We start from the raw sequence: 16,233 nt of genomic DNA, 5'->3' as shown, positions 1-16,233 counted from the left end.
AATGCAGGAGTGAAGAATACCCAAAAATGCTTCTGCAGCTACCTTGGCAACTGAGGAATGAAACTCTATTGCTCCACAGATAAAAATTGTGTTTCTATGATTTACTCCAGCTTGTGGGTGCTATTTTTTTTCCATTTTACACTTAAGGCATATTGGCAAGAGCATGTCATACGCTTGTTGGAAGCGAGGACTCTGTGCTCATTTGCAGTAGAAAATCCCCTGGGTCACATTTTTCTTTGCCCTGCCAGCTAGGAATCTAGCTTGAATATAGTTGAGGTGGTACCATCCTCAGTTATAGTAACACATCTGGGACTTGGAGGCAAATCTAAGCCTAACACAGAGAAAACACAAGCTATTCTATGTTCTCACTGATCTCATAAGGCAGTTTGTCGAGGACAAAGTTATGTCGGGTACCATGAATTCAGGGTGTCCCAGCAGCTCCTGCACAGCAGGATCTGCTCAGGTGGATGGGGGGGGTGCACGGGTGGTTTTTGAGTTGGGGCCCAAACGGTGTTGGTCAGCAGTCCTGCCTGGTGCCCCTGGAAGGGGGCATGCCAGCATTGCCAAGATCTGGACCAGGATCTACATCCCACCCTGCTGCCATTGACAACCCCTCTAACTCAGCGCATCCCCAGGGTTTTGAGGCATCAACACCGCTACGGGTCACCCAGACCCCATCCTTCTGTTCCTTGGTTGATTTTCTGCTCCCTCCCTTTTCGGGTGGTGGAGTCCCGCCCGCGGTGATGCCGCAGGGCGAAGTCGCAGGAGCAGCGTGATGCCCGCGGTGGGACCGGCGCTGGAGCAGCCGGGAGACCCTCCAACCCCCGCCAGGCACTGCCGACTGCAGGTAGCGATGTCCCCAGGCGGCGGACTCAGCCCCGGCCCTCAAGGAAGGGACCCGGCTCCAGCCCCCAAGGAGGGAACAGCCTGGGAGAAAGGGGCCGAGCGCGGGGAACCGCGGCGGCTCGGAGGGTCCCGCTCCCCCCTCCCCTGCATTCCGCCCGCCCCTCCCGGCCGGCCCCTGTCCCCTCCCTCCGCCCCGCCGCCGGGAGGGGGCTGGAGCCGGGTCCGGCGCCCGGGGAAGCAGAGGAGGAGAGGCGGGCGGTGGGGAAGGAGCTGCGGCGGCTTCTCCTGCGGGCAGCGCCAGGGGGAATCGGGGTGGGAAGGGGGGCAAGGAGGACGAGGCAGCAGAGGAGGCGGGCGGCGCAGAGAGGGAGTCCCGGAGCCAGCCCTCCCCGCCGCGGCGGAGGGCGGACCACGATGCCCAGCCGGGGGGCGCTGCCCGCCCGCCCGCCCGGACACCGCCGCCCGTAGCGGGGCCGCCGCAGCGCGGGGTGAGCGGAGCCGGGGGCGCGGGGGTTGCCCATGCGGGGCCGGGGGGGCTGCGGCGGGCGTCGGGAGCCGGGGCGAGGCGAGGCGGCGGCTTCCCCGCTCCGCGCTGCAGAGCGGGCCGGGATGCGGGATGCGGGATGCGGTGGGTCGGTGTCGGGGGTGGCGGAAGCGGCGCGGGGACATCGCCACGGGGTGCGCTCCTCCTCTCGGGGGTGGGGGGCTCTTTTCTCGCGGCAGGTGCCGGCTGGCCCTTCGCCCTCCCTTCTCCGCGGGACTCCCCCCGGGAACACCCCTGGGAACACTTCGAAAAGAGGGTCGGTGGCCGCCGGCTGTGCCCCCTCTTTGCGGCGGGGCCGCGCGGGTGGGCTGCGGTGAGGGAGGGGGCTGCGGCGGCCACAGGGCATGATGGACGCGCCGCATGCGGGGAGAGAGGCTTTGGAGCAGAGATGCTAAAATGTCACCGCGTGCGATGTCCCTGTCAGGTCTGAATGCTTTGAGCGACCTCCCGCCACTGGAGTCTTTCTGCATCTCTGGAAAACCCCGGTGGTTCGGGAAGGAGAGAAATGCAGGCGTTTTGATCAGCTGTCATTGATAGCTTGCAGGTAGTGAGATGAGCTTTCCAAGCTCCGAGGTTGTACAGTAGTTCTCTGGCTCCTTGTAGATGAATACTTGAAAAATAAATGTGTCAGAGTAACAGCACTCGTCTTGCATGCTATGTGGTCTTTTGTGGGGCGTGAAGGCACCTAGTACAGAGCAGGGATTCCAGCTGACATCCCCCGTGCTTCAAATGAGATGGGTATGGTGAGAGAAAAGAGAGATCATGGCTTTGTGTACAGATTTCTGCCTGTTTCTATTCGGGCATAACACCAAGTTTTTTAAAAAACGTGTCATTTGAGTACAATGGGCTTTTGTGCTTGATTTGAGAAGGAAGGTTTCTGGACAAGTTACTACCTCTGAGGTAGAGGCTACTTGGTATGATTCCCCTCAGCCCTTGCATTTCAGGATCCTGTTTAGTTTGAGGACATTGCTGTGGCCTCACTCTTTTTTAAGTCGTCTCCCTGCTCTCAGGTCTGATTTTTGGGTTGGCTGTCTCTAAAAATAAAGAGTGGTAAGACCTTAGGGGAAGGCCTTTATGCATCTGTCCACAAGTAACTTTGAATGTGCTGTACAGGAGGAGAATCTGCTTTTGAGGCTTGACACAGGAGAGGAAAAAGGACAAAATTTACATCGCCTAGGGATCTGTCAAGTACTGGGAGCTATGACAACAGCTCTCTACTACTCTCCCTTATTTATTTGTATTCCTTCCTCTCCTCCAACTTTCATTGCTAGCTCTCATGTGGCATATTTCAATGTTGGCTTATGCCCACTCTGAGTGGAAAACCAGTGATGCTGAAAAATATGCTAAACCAATGTGTAACAAGAATGATATTCAGTACTATGTCTCCTTTGATGGTGCATGTGAACTTGTTTCTATAGAGACTTACTGGCTAGCCATTGGTGCTTATTAACCTATTTCAACATACACAACAAAGATCATGTTTGTTTTTTTTTTTTTCTTCTGATTGCTGAGACATCGGAGGAGAGAAAGACCTGGTGGGGAAGAGTATCCTTAATTCCTGAGCCACAGAGTCACATCTGTTCAGTTACAGATGTGCTTGTTCTGTAGGTGTGTAATTGGAGACGTATTTTGTACTGGATTGAGAGAGTTCAGTAGCAGAAGAAGGAGATTTTTGAATTTGCAATTGCTTTATACCTTTTTTTTTTTTTGTAATACTGTACCTGAATTTTCTTTGAAAGCTGTGGTCATCATGAAAAATCTTGATTTTTTTTTTTCTTTGCTTAGTCTTCCCTGCCTCTTTGTTCAATGCTAGGAGTCTGCCTATCATTGCACTCTGTTGTTTTTAGGGTTTTTTAAAATTGGCAAACATTTCCATAATTATTACTTCTATCAGATAATATGCTGAACTGATTAGCCTATTTTCTAGTGCTCTAATTTTTCTTGTTAATAGTTTCTGCAGCCTCAAATATCTTCCAGTTCTGTGGGTAATACAACAGCATGATGGAGGTGTGTTTTTCCAGTTGTGTTCAGGAAGAGCTAATGTGAACATCACTTTGGGATTTTATTGTGGAATTATCACTTATTGTGGAACTAGGCCCTCAATATTGTCTAATGGAAAACAGCTACCTATCGTCAGTGCTTGAAAAAAGCATTCCTTTAATCCACTCATGCTGTCCTATGTGTACTGATTGAAGTTATGGAGAAAGACAAACTTCTTAAATTGGTGACTCTTCAGGAGTAAGATCTGCCTTCAACATTATTTTTCCCCATTGTTGTTTCCTGAAAATAAAGGTAGCACAAAAACAAATTCTGTAGTGCTGATGCCAGAAGCCTTTGTGAGCCTGTCTTTTCTCTCTCTAACTGGTTTGTGCCCAGAAAATCTGCGATACGTGGTCAGTTCTCCACTTATTTTCACACAAGGGTGCTAAAATCAGCTGTGCTACCTTGTTCTGAGTGACTGAAATCAGAGTGGTTATTTCTTAGCAAGTGAGAACAGCCCAGGTTATGACAGCTTTTGAAGCCTTTGCTGTGTCTTTAGTCTGTTGCTGTGTCTTTAGTCCATTCCTTCCCAGGCGAGATTCCCATGTGAATTAAATCAGTTCAGTTTTTGTTCCGTCACTGTGGTTGGCAGCTGAGAGATTAGTTCTCCTGAAATTGCTGCATGGTGTCTGCTGTGGCTGTGACTGGTTGTTGGTGACGCTCGGTGCTTTGAAGTTCCCAACTCTGGAGGATGGCTTGATGTTACATTGAAACCTGCAGATTTAGCCCTATACTATTGCCAGGACATTTTTTCTTTATTTTTTCATGTGTCTTTTTTGTTTGTTTATTTGTTTTTATTTTGTTTGGTTTTAATCTGATGACAGAAAAGACAATGCAAACATCAATCTGCAAGCCCAGTTCTTCTCTGAAGAGCACCCAAAGCTCTTGGGGTTTTTAACTGGTAGACGTTTGGACAGGGCATAAACACAAAAATAATGACCAACATGTTTATTGCTACTGCTGTGTGAAGTTGGTGCTGCAGCTTGCTCACGTGTCCTCTCTCACATATTTAGGTATTGTTTGCTGGGTTTGCATATCCAGAGTGAAACTTGCTTTTCAGTGGTGCTTTTCAGAAAATGCTGCTTGGCAGCAGCTGAGAGACCCATTGTGAGTGGCATTGTTGTTCATGATGCATGTCCTGATTCTGAAAATCTGGTGCTTTTGTTACAATTGTGCTCCCACCGACATCTATTGGATGGAATGAGTAGGGGTTGAAGAGGAGAGGCTACAGAATCAGTAGCTACTTTTAGTAATCATTAGCTGGGTTGTTTTATATGGGCCCAACATTCACTCTTTTTCTCCCTTTTTGGAAAATCTGCTTTATTGGTGGTGTGTACCCTGTGCACTGTCAAAACAGTGCTGAATAGCCTGCCTGTGTTGTAAATAATCAGACCTTCTTGTAAGAGTATGTAGTGACAGAACAAGGGGGAATGGCTTCAGACTGAAAGAGAATAGGTTTATATTAGAAATTAGAAAAAAATCTTTACTGTGGGAGTGATGAGGCACTGGAACAGGTTGTCTAGAGCAGTTGTAGCTGCCCCATCCCTGGAAGTGTTCAAAGCCAGGTTGGATGGGACCCTGAGCAGCCTGGTCTAGTGGAAGGTGTCTCTGCCTGTGGCAGGGTTGTTGGAACGAGATGATCTTTAAGGTCCCTTCCAACCAAACTGTTCTATGATTCTTTTAATCATCTGGGGGCAATTACACACAGTCCCAGGGAATTGAGGGCAGTGTCATTCATATGGTAGTCTTTGTTGTGCTGCTTTTTTTTCCTAATAAGCAAGTGGATTGATGTTTGTTCATCCTTTTGAAGTACAAGATAACTTTCCTTACCCAAGTGGGTTTCTGTGTTTTATTTCAAAAGGGTTGAACTTTGTTAGTGTGGGATATAGGATCCCAGAACAGTGTCTGGAATGTGTTGTGCAGCTTCCAAACTTTCTGGTTATACTGAAAATCATATGGGAGTGATTGAGGATATAATTAGTCTGAACGGGGTGGCCACAGGCAGAGGAGTGAGGACAGAATGGGCTTACACATATAAGACAGTGTTTTGATCCATTTTTCTGAAGGATTCATGCTGCATTATTCTCGTATCTTAACCAGAACGAGAATTAGCTTGAGGGCAGATCCATGTGCAGAGATGTGCTGATCATTCATTTACCATGTCCTCTAGGGATCTGAGGATCAGCATAAATTATAAAGGCATGCTGCTTGTTGCCAAATGACAGAATTGTGTCTGCCAGATAGAGATTTAAAGTTTTCTGTGGGCTTGGACATCCTTTGAATTTGGAGTAAGGCTTCTGCTTTTCTTGTTTTAGAGGTGTCACTGGAATTCATGACCATACAGGTCAGTCACGTTGCCACACTGCCACATATTCTCTACTCCTTTAAGCCATTTTTTAAATAGCCTTGACAATACATGGCTCCTTTGATTTTTATTTTCTCTTTGTTGTTCTCTAGCAAGTGGAAGGCTGCTCCTTTGCTCAGAAAATTTGTCTCATGGAGGAGCAACATTTACAGTTAATGGCTCTTGCTGTTGATGACCAAGGTTTTTAGAAATCATGGCAAATGCCTGTGAGACATTAATATTTTTGGCAGCTCTAAGGTCACCGATTTTAAAATTGAACTCAGCACAGTTGCAAAATTGAGCTTCATTCCTAAGCCTGTCTGAGGACAAATGATGTGTAAGTCTAAAGAAATATGTCTGAATCTCATCCTGGTTGTCCCTGAATGCCTGCTTAGAGCTTGTCAAAGCTCACGTTTCTAGAGAACCTGAGAGTTGACCCTTGTAGAAGAGCTGCCCTATTCAGTAACTTAAACAGGAACATGAAATTGCAGTGTGAATTTTCATAGATGTTTCTTGTGCTGCTTTTTACTGCTTACTTGAGGCTCCAGTGAATTCAGCATCCTGCTTCACCACCCGTCAGTTTAAATCCATCAAAAAGTAGAGGAGGAGAAGAAAAAAAATCCAACTTCAATGGAAACATACACTGCAAAAGGCAGTTGTATCACATTTATATTCTGCTGTGTGCTTCTGCCACCCACGCTTGTAAAATACTCAGTGATGGCAAAATGAAGTACATTTCATTTCCACATATACAAATATTGTATTTGCTGAGTAATTTCTGGTAGCTCTTCTATGGTAACTTATTTTTCTACTTGTTCCAGGCCTTCCTCCATTCCTTGTGCATGGAGGGGGATGTTTAGTAATGCAAGAACTGAAGAGAAACTCAGCTATTTGTTTTTAACTGACTGAGGTATTAACTTGAAAAATGTAATTTCATGAAGTGCAGCTGGGATTTTTGGAGCATCCCATTAGAACCACTTATGGGAGAAAGGCAGAGAATTGGAAAAATGAAGAGTCATTGTAAAAGGGTGCTTTTTCTTCCCTAGAACACCTATATCACTCTCTCTTGTGCTCAAAGCTTGCTAGTAATACCAGTAAAACACACTCATTAATCTGTCAGAGCCACAAAGTTCTGATAGGAAGGCCGTATTTGGATACATGAAGCCAGAAGAACTGTTTACATAGACTTGTGAGGGACTCTTGCACTGTCACAGAGCAAACTCATGTTGTCCTATGCTAAAGCTCTCCTGCCTCGTGATATGCCATGCCAGCTCAGCCAGCAGACCTGAGGACAAGCAGGACAAGGGCAGGACAGCCTACAAAATGCAGGGCTGTAGGGTGACAACCCCAGCAGACTGGAAAGTGTCCCCAAATGCCATTTGTTTCTTTGTAAGGATTGTGCCCTCAGACTGCAGAGCACAAAAGTGCTGCTGATGAGGGCGCCCTGGAATGCTGTCCATACAGGAGGGAAAAGACACTGAATGTGTTGAACAGGAGTGTTTGCACATTGTTTTGGGGTGATTTGGGGAGATATCAAGTAGCTCAAAACCTTTGGTAGGTTGCAGAACTATTGGTTGTAATCTACCATTCTGAAAGTGGAACAGATTTTAAAGAACTGAGTGTGAAAAATTATTGGACAGTGGATCATCACAGCAACTGGGATATTCAGGGATTTAAATTGCTGGTAGAAAGGGCTCCACCTTGAGAAATGTTTGGTGATATGGGTATATTTCTTAAGTGCAGGACCAGGTCGGGCAGAAGACACCAGTCTCCAGCGTTACACTTCTAACACTGGGCTAAGTCAAGGGAATTTCAGGCCTCCCCAGTGCAAATGTGAGCCATAAACTGATGAAGGTTTCACATCGTTGCATCACTCACACAAATAATTCTCAGTTATCTTGAGAATACAGTGAATGTTATTTGGAAAGACATGAGAAGGTGTAACACAGTTTGTCAGTCTTGAAAGCCATTAGGAGCAGGTAATGTTTTTCAGCAAATAAAATACCAGAAAAATAAAATGCCATTCAAGAAATACTCAGCTTCCAGAGGCTTTCACTGAGACCCTACTACTTGCTGGCTGCACAGGGCTGTGTAGTCCAAATGCAGACTTACAGAGCCATTTAGGTTGGAAAATACCTTTAGGATCTTTTAAGTCCAACCATAAACTGGTGTCCTGGCTACGTGGTTGCAGGTTGGTTTCCTGTGGTGATAAGCATCAGATGGAGAGCAGCCCTTTGGAGCTGCTTGTGGTTTTGGGAAAACTAGAGGTGAGTCATGGGTTGTAGCCACCCCGTCACTACTGTGAGTCTGCCAAAAACACAAGAGACAAATCGTTTGTACGTAGTCATTTCAGGCACCACTGCAGCAGAGACTGGAGAGAGGCCATTGTTTTTGTGGGGTTGTCACATGCAGTACATCTGCCTCTGCCCTCATGCATGCCCCAGTGCGTGCACCCAGTGACCCAAATATCTGAGAAACAACTGGGGAATGTTCAAGTGTCTGAGGTTAGGTGAGGACAGCAGCAACTGTGAACAGAAAGGAGATGAGAGATTGGGTGATATTCAGCTTGAGCTTTACACAGAAGCTGTAACAATGCAGAGAACGGCATAAGGCCACATTAATCTGTGCTGCTGCCCGTCCCAGAGGAGATGTAAATCCACATCAGTGAGACAACCTGGACAACCCACGGGCTGTCACTGGTTTCAGGTCATGGGGGTGATGAAGCTGGACTGTGTGCCACTTGCATCAGCCAACAGATTATGCAAGGCAGTTGCAGAATATTACAAATTCACAGGTGTTGAGCAAGAAAAGCTGTGCCTGTGCTACAAGGGATGATCTTTAAAGAGAAGCTGTTCAAGGACTACATGCCAATCATGCGCCTGTATGATTTGCATGAAAGTGGAGGAGATTTTGACTAGAAATGATTGGTCTGTGGCTTTGTTTTTCTTACTCAGATTCCATAGCAAAATAAAATTCTGCAACATGCAGAATTAGGCAGAAATTAGGCAGTGCAGAAAAGTTCTGGCCCAAAACACCGAGCAGAAATATTATGCATACAACTCCTCCCTGCCTCCCCTCCGTGCAGGGCTGTTTTTTGGAGGGTTTGTTTTCTGTTTACTTAAAATTGCAAACATAAAATGATATACCACTTTGAATTGCATTAATGTTTCTTTGTTTGTTTGTTTTCTTTGTTTATTTCCAGATGAGAGTACTAGGGTTTGTTGATTTTTTTGTGTTGTGTTAGTGCCCTAAATTAGACAGAGAAGATTCTACTTTTGACTTTCATATCTGGAGTAAGAGAAAGGATGTGGAGTTTGAAGTCGGAAAAGGAATTAAGGATCCAATGAAGGTCCCCTATGTCTGCTAGTTCTCTTTGTGTACATATCTGTGTTCATTATTTGATGCTTAGGGAGATTTTCTTGAGTTTGTGATCAGTGATGGAAATAAGAGGTAAAGTAGAAGAACTGGTAACTGGGGAGGAAGTTGTTTGGGGTTGACCAAAGCCATAAGCTGTTTTTTGTGCTAACAGGAGGAAAACAGGGTGTCATTTCAGATGTAATGAAATATTTTATTTCCTTTGTATCACTGTTTTATCTCTTTATGGTTTGTAGCTTCTTTGTGTAAAAATTTTATTTTCTTTACCCAGAGTTCAATTTTGAAAGTACCTGCTGGAGCTGACAACCAAAAGTGTGTTCCCTAGCCTCTCTGCTGCTCTTTTCTGTGGGTTCAGCAGTCCCCTTAAGAGAAGGAAAAGCACAGCTGGTGTCCGTCCCACAGAGCAGCAGTTGCGTGAATTGGGTGGGTTGCATTTATCTGGTATTGGCAGTGATTCCCCAGAAAGTGACACTATTTGTCCCTACAGAAAAGGGACCACCAAAGACAGATTTTCCTACAGCTCTTGAAATAAAAGATTGAGGCACTCTATTTATTTTTTTATACCCATAACAATCTTGTCGCTTAAGCATGACATCAAACCTCACTTCTGATCACCACAAGAGTAATGAATAAGCTATTTGCATGAAGAAATATTAGTGTCAAGCTAAAGAGCAACAGAAAGAGGCCCTGACTGGAATGGGGGGGGGGGGAGGGAAGTACATGTCATTGACCTTATTGTCCTCTTGCTGTCTTTGTTCTCTAAATAAGAATATATAGGTCAAGGAAATGGTAAATAAACTTGATGACATTTTTTCAATACTGATAGCTCTGTATCTTCTCACGTGGCAGTCTGTATTTTCCAGTACATAGTGACCTGCAATTAATCTGCAGTCATCTATCCAATCAAATGCTCATGTCTTTCCAATCAACACCACTGGGGTGCTCAAAGGAAAAACAAATCTCTCATGACATCAACTAATCCATTTTCAAGAAGGAGCTCATTTTGTAATGTCTTCCAGCCCAGAAGCCTTATAAACATTCTTTTGGTGTTCAAAAACAATTTAATTAGGAGATAACTGGTGTTTGAAAATAATTAATGTCAATAGTTTTAGTTAATAGTTGATATAAACTGTATTCCACCTTGAGTTAGACTAAGTTGAGTTAGGGATGGATGTTACTAGATTCCTGGTGATCTGGAGATAGGCCAAAAGTTGGAATATGTTGTTTCTTCAGAACACGATTTTGAAATTTTATTACTGATCCATGTCCAGGGTACCATCAACATGCATATCACCATTGCCCTGACTTGCACTGTTGAACTGGGCTGTGGGAGGTGCTCGCTTTGAAAAGGGCTGTGTTGCTTGTTGCCACACTCCTGGCAGCAGCTGAAGACTTAAGTCCACGATATCAGTGCTCTCATAACACAGCACTTGCTGTCTGGTCTCTGGCTGATGCATCATTGTAAAGACAGAGAGAGAGAGCTGAAGGGAGAATATGGCAGTGGTGATGATGGTGATGATACACACTGAGAGACTGAAGTTCTCTGCTTTGGATTTTGGCATTATCAGGAAGGAAGTTTCTGACCAATTTTGCAATATTTTTTCGTAAGTATTTTAAAAAGTTAATTTTGATAATAGAAATAGCTACTTGACAAATATTTTAGGACTGTTATTTTCTTTAAGTGTTCATTTGCTTCCCAGAACTCAGCTTAGCTAAGATATAACTTGTCTTCTTCAGTAATTTCTTCTTAGGAAACTAACATCTTCATAACATTTCCTTAATGTTGCATCGTTTTATAATGGTAAGGCTTCATTTATCTTAAGAAGAATTACTTCCTTGGCTTCATTTATACAGTAGAGACAGTATCTGCTGCTGTCAGAGACTTGGTCTGATGGATGTATCTTACAGTCCTTCAAGATGACTTAATCTGCTCCAAAGTTATTCATGGGGCTCTTGGCTGAATAACTCAGTGAAATGGTTTCCTAGATCTAAAATGCACTCACTCCAGAGAACAGATGTTTGGTTGCTTTATTCCTTTTATGGTGCAGGAAAATAGGCTTGTAAATGTGAGCACTGTGAGTTCCAAAGTCAGGAAGACTTAAAAAAAAAAAGGAAATTTTTGAAGGAATAGAATGATTTTTTGAGTCGAGGCTACTTTTCATTATTCTTTTGATACCTATTTTCTGGTTTCTGAATTCCTGCTGAGATCATGCTGATTCCTAGTTCCAAGATGTTTGCTCTGGTATAGAGAGCTGGGAAAACAGCTGTTTGGCTTGAAATCCCATTACACAGGTTTCATACTAAATTTTACCAAGGAGTGCACGGAAAGCACACTTGCTGTTTGCAATGATGTGATATGGAATGATTTTAAAAATCTTGGTGTATTGTGGAACAACAGAAAGCAATTATTTTAAAATTGCCATTCCTTTTCCTTGTTATTCAAGGTAGGGTAGATAGCCATAGAAAAATTCTGAGTATTATCGTGTGTAGAACTTCATTTATCTTGGTGATCTTCAGCAGAAGCCAGGCAATGATGCAGGTAATTTGAAAATAAATTGAAAGGGGGAACTTTATTTGTTTATCTCTCTTATGAAGCATTCAACAAGGGAAACAGAAAGTCAGGAATAAAATCTACACTGTCTTGCAAGGAGAGATGAATGTGTCAGGCGGTAAGTGGTATGTTACTCAGAACAGGGAGAGCGCAGTGAGCGTTTCAAGTAGAGCTCATATCAAACCACGGGACAGAAGAGCAAATATTGAGATTTTTGCATCCTGCGTTCCAATGAAGAAGTAGTATCAATGCCTAAGAGGTTTTTGATTGGCATCAAATGGCTTTGTGGACAGGGAGAGATGATAGGAGGTCAGGATACCCAAGTCCATCCAGACATAAGGCCAGTGTGTTTTCTTTATCTTGTAGTTTGTCCTTTGTCACTTCCTCCATCCTCTTGTAATAGAAAAAGCATTTTTTTCTCCTTTGTCCATGCTCTTTGCCCTCAAGCCAGATATGTGAGGTGTCCACCTCAAGTCTCGAACCAGTCATGTCCCATCTGCTTCATCCTCCTCAACATTTCATGTACTGTAACTTTACCATGACATTTACTTTACTGTAATGTTTTTTCTGCTTTAAATTTATGCTTTGATGTGACTATCTAAGTTGTGTAGCTCTTCTGGGGTTTGTTTACTTATATGTATTCAGTGTCAGTGTTTAATCGCCTAGCTGCCAAGTGTCAGGTCCTTTTCAGGTTTGTTTCCATGCTTGGCTACCAGAGAAATCTGGTGTTCTCTGACCACCTTGCTTAGCCTTCCTTAGTACATTGCTCTTGTCAATCCTTATTTACCTTTGTCTCTTACAGTTTTGATTTCATCTTCCTGTGATGATAACAGAACGGGGAAACTGAAACTTCCTGCATATCAGGAAAGTAAATTGAGATTACTGGCAAGTTTTAGTTATGGTATTCTTGGTAGCATGTGCACCTTTGAGTTTGTTTCAAGCTTCAAGAGCCTCAGTGGGAGACTCAAAGTTTTGTTCAAATCATCAGTGATTCAAGACTAGTAGTTTTTAAAATTATTTGCTTTTAAGCCTTCAAACAGCTCTTCTGCTGGAAGATTTTGCTGATAAGCTGTTAAGCACAGCAGGTAATGGAAATATTTCAGTGCAGGTGAGTGACAGGTGGGAATTAAAAAACAATTTTCAGGACTTCTCTCTCCCTCTGCATTAGTGTAGCAGAAGCAGTTCATGCCCTGTTTTATCAGTTTGCTGTAAACAGTAGCTGAACAGTTGAGCAGTGACAGCTTGCAAACAAATGCTGAGGTGCTGGGAGGGTGTAGCTGTTACCCTGAAAGTTGTGCAAAACTCTGCATTTAATGTGTGCTCAGTATATCCATGTTTGATGAGTATCAGTTACCACAAAGATGGACTTCCAGTGGGAGGGCAGAAGGCAAGTGAGAATGATGTAAAGTGGAGGTAGAGAAGGAAGGGAATGAAACGGTGTAAAGAGTGGTGATTTTGTGAGCATCAGTTGCATTGGCAAGTGTTACTGGAATGGGAGTTGGTCTCTCTTTATACCTTCCAGGCTGAGCAGAAGATGGGGTCCCCCCACTTGGTGCTGGGGTGCATGAGGAAAAATTGATAATCAATTATGATTATGTTTTGAGTCTTTCAGCTCAGGGTGGTATTTTTATTATGTACCAAGGATTTCCTTCACCACTGACCAAACCAGTTGCTAGCTCCATTAAGGCTGGATGTGAAAAGTGCTTTCCTATTTCAGGCAAAACATCTTGGGAACTGGAAAAAGCTAAATGTTTATTGACATGTGTTGTAGCACTACTGTATTTGCTCAGAAAGATAATTTGACAGTTTGCAAAACTATTTGCTGAAATGAAAATCATCAAACCAAAAAGGTTTTCCAGAGTGGACCAAGCTCAGATAATTTATCAACTCGTGCATATGTTAACACAGAATGTCATATCTCTAAACCAGTTCTATACTGAAGAGCTGTTATATCAGGCCATGCAGTTCCTTATTAGTATGCTTGTGGCACTTCCATCTCTCCTCTGCTTCTGCACTCAGAATGTGCTCTTGGTTTGACCCCCTGTGCAAACAGGGAGTTTCCTTTGCTGGTCTTTTAAACATAGTAATATATGTCTTGTCTCAGGAACATTCTCTAAAAAGGTATCTAAGCTTTCTAAGTATCTCCAAGAGAAGCATTCATTCCTTTCCCCTCTCTTTTGACCTGTGCGTGAAGGTGCAGTTCATGGTACTGATCTGTCAACAATACCCTGGTTTGTTGCAGTGAATGAAGTTATACAGGTTTATACCAGAGAATGGCACATCTTGTATGAAAGGTGAAATATAACCCTATGCATGTAGCTTAAGTTTTATGTACTGCACAGCATTAGGTGGGTTAAGCAGGATGAAATTAAGCCAAATAGAAAAGTATTTTCTATTTGCATTTTTCCCCTCTTTTCTGGTTTGCTAGGTTAAGCAGTGATTAATGCAGGCACTCAAACTCTTTTTAATGGCTGTATTCCTTAGAAATTGCTTGTTTTTTTAGAAATCTTCATTCTGATAAAAAAGTTGCAGCTCCCATCTTGGCCATAGTTGCAGACATGAAAATGAAATAGGCACAAAAAAAAATAGCAAATGAAGTCTGTGGGTATCCACATTTCAAGTTAAATGATAGACCTTTCCACATCAACTCATTCACATGTTGGAGAAGCTATGCTGCAAGAGATTCTCAGATCACCTTTCCCCTTACTATTGCTGAGTTTTTTTCATAGAATTTGATAGATTTTTAATTCTCTTGAACTTAATGGCAAGATTCAGTGGGGTCAGGGTTTGACCAATATTTACAAGTGCTGTAAATCGACCTCCTTTCTCCCAAACTTAGAATCATTAAGGCTCGAAGAGACCTCTGAGATGATGGAGTCCAACCTTTTACTGAACAGTGCCAGGTTCACCACTAAACCATATCCCTAAGCATCACATCTGCATGTTTTCTGAACACTTCCAGGGACAGTGATTCCAGCATTACCCTGGTCAGCCTGTTCCAGTGCTTGACCACCCTTTCAGTGAAGAAATTTTTCCTAGTATTCAATCTACACCTCCCCTGGCACAACTTAAGTTTTATCTTACTTAATGTAAAAATGGCAAATACCTAAAATAAATAATTAAACAAGTGGTCTATCTCGCCTTGATTTCAAATGTTTTCCAGGAGACATTTTCACACTACAGTGCTTGAGTTTGTTTATAAGCACATATGCTGTGCATGCTGACATACAATGAACACCAATTTATTAAGGCATTTCTCTTAGAGCTAAATGTATGGTTGGCTGTTTTGAGTCAGACCTCAGTATAAGCTCACCTCTCTTTTTGCTGTCAGCTTCCACTCTGCTTTGCGAGTGCTGTCTCCCAGTTTCACAAGCAAATGGAAAGACAATCAACTCAAATTAGCTTTTCTGACACAGAAAAAGACCTGGAGCTTTCTGGAATGTGTAGCATCACACTGAAGAGCTGCTAATGCTGAGGGACATCTTCAGGAAATTTCACTTCCTGGTGATTTGGCCAGAAAGCAAATGGTGGAGATATAAATTAGCTTGACAGAAGTAGAAAACATTGGTACTTGGATACATTTAGGTCATGAGTTTTTACCTGTCTGTCCAGGGGTTAGGAAAGAGCTGTAGGCAAGTTTATTATCCTGCAGTGAGCTACCACCTGCCAAGCTCCTGGAGGCTCTTACTGTCAGGTGGAATATTGGTGGATTTGTGATTGCTGTGATGCCTTTATGCCAGTCCCAGTATCTGTGGTTGGAAGTGCAGCTTTTCTGCTGATAAATGGATGCAGATCAGGCATCCAAGCTGCTCCTATTTCCAGTAATTCCTTGCCTTGTAAGCATCATCCTGAAGAAGGTACTTGGGAAGGTGAATCCTAATGCTGTCTTTCAGGGCTTGAAGAAGGCAGGGCCTGAGATGGGTTGCTACAAGTGACACATGTTGTCTAGATATAAAAGGAGAGACTCGATCAAAGATTTAGAATGTTTTCAACAAAAACAGTGCACATGTAACTGAGAGAGATTTGGATGAGGAATGGTGTTTTTAGTATGCCTTTGACCATAGGACAGGCTTCTGTAACTCTCAAGGGTTCACAAACTATAAAGAAAATTAGCCTAGAAATGAAAAGCACTTAAAATTTTTAGTCTCACTTTGCTACCCACTTATTACTATCAGAACATAGCTGAGTTTGTTAATGAGATATGCCAATTATAGGAGTTTTCTTTCTCAAAACTGTAGGGAAAAAAAGATTTTTAAGGTCAATTGCCTTGCCAATTGCCTTGTCTTTTTTTTTTTTTTTAATAAGCTATACTCTTTTTTAGAATGGTTCTGAAAAATAGGTTTTGAGGAAAGAACAATTACCATGGGCAAAATTAAAAGCAAAGTTTAAAGCCAACTTTAGTATTCTTTTAATGCATGTGTTTTCAAACCCAACACATTAAACTGAAATGTAGTTTCCTTCTGTGCATGATGAAAAGAAAGAAATTGTAAGAATTTGAAAATCTAGGGAAAAATTATTATGTGAAATCTGTTT

At 43.1% G+C, this 16,233-nt stretch overlaps 2 protein-coding genes across 4 annotated transcripts in view; one reads left to right on the top strand and one right to left on the bottom strand.

The window, feature by feature from the left end:
- Window positions 1-517: 517 nt before the first annotated feature.
- On the bottom strand, window positions 518-2,827 carry LOC135407806 (uncharacterized). The gene is made up of 2 exons (XM_064643173.1): window positions 2,817-2,827; window positions 518-1,781 (listed from the first exon to the last, which is right to left on the bottom strand). The coding sequence occupies exons 1-2, from the start codon at window positions 2,825-2,827 to the stop codon at window positions 518-520; spliced, it is 1,275 nt and encodes a 424-aa protein (XP_064499243.1).
- The window catches only part of PLPPR1 (phospholipid phosphatase related 1), a 131,791-nt gene continuing 116,286 nt past the window's right edge, over window positions 729-16,233 (top strand). The window contains exon 1 of one of the 3 annotated variants that reach the window (XM_064642757.1): window positions 729-847. The gene's annotated coding sequence lies outside the window, so the exon portion shown is untranslated. Of the gene's footprint in view, window positions 848-1,194; window positions 1,335-1,839; window positions 1,935-16,233 lie in introns of those variants that run through there. The other 2 variants (XM_064642756.1, XM_064642758.1) reach the window with 2 other exon arrangements.

This window comes from Pseudopipra pipra, chromosome Z, assembly GCF_036250125.1.
Source record: "Pseudopipra pipra isolate bDixPip1 chromosome Z, bDixPip1.hap1, whole genome shotgun sequence".
Lineage (NCBI taxonomy): Eukaryota > Metazoa > Chordata > Aves > Passeriformes > Pipridae > Pseudopipra > Pseudopipra pipra.
The sequence above is the reverse complement of the archived record's forward strand: the minus strand, read 5'-3'. Positions and strand labels throughout refer to the sequence as shown.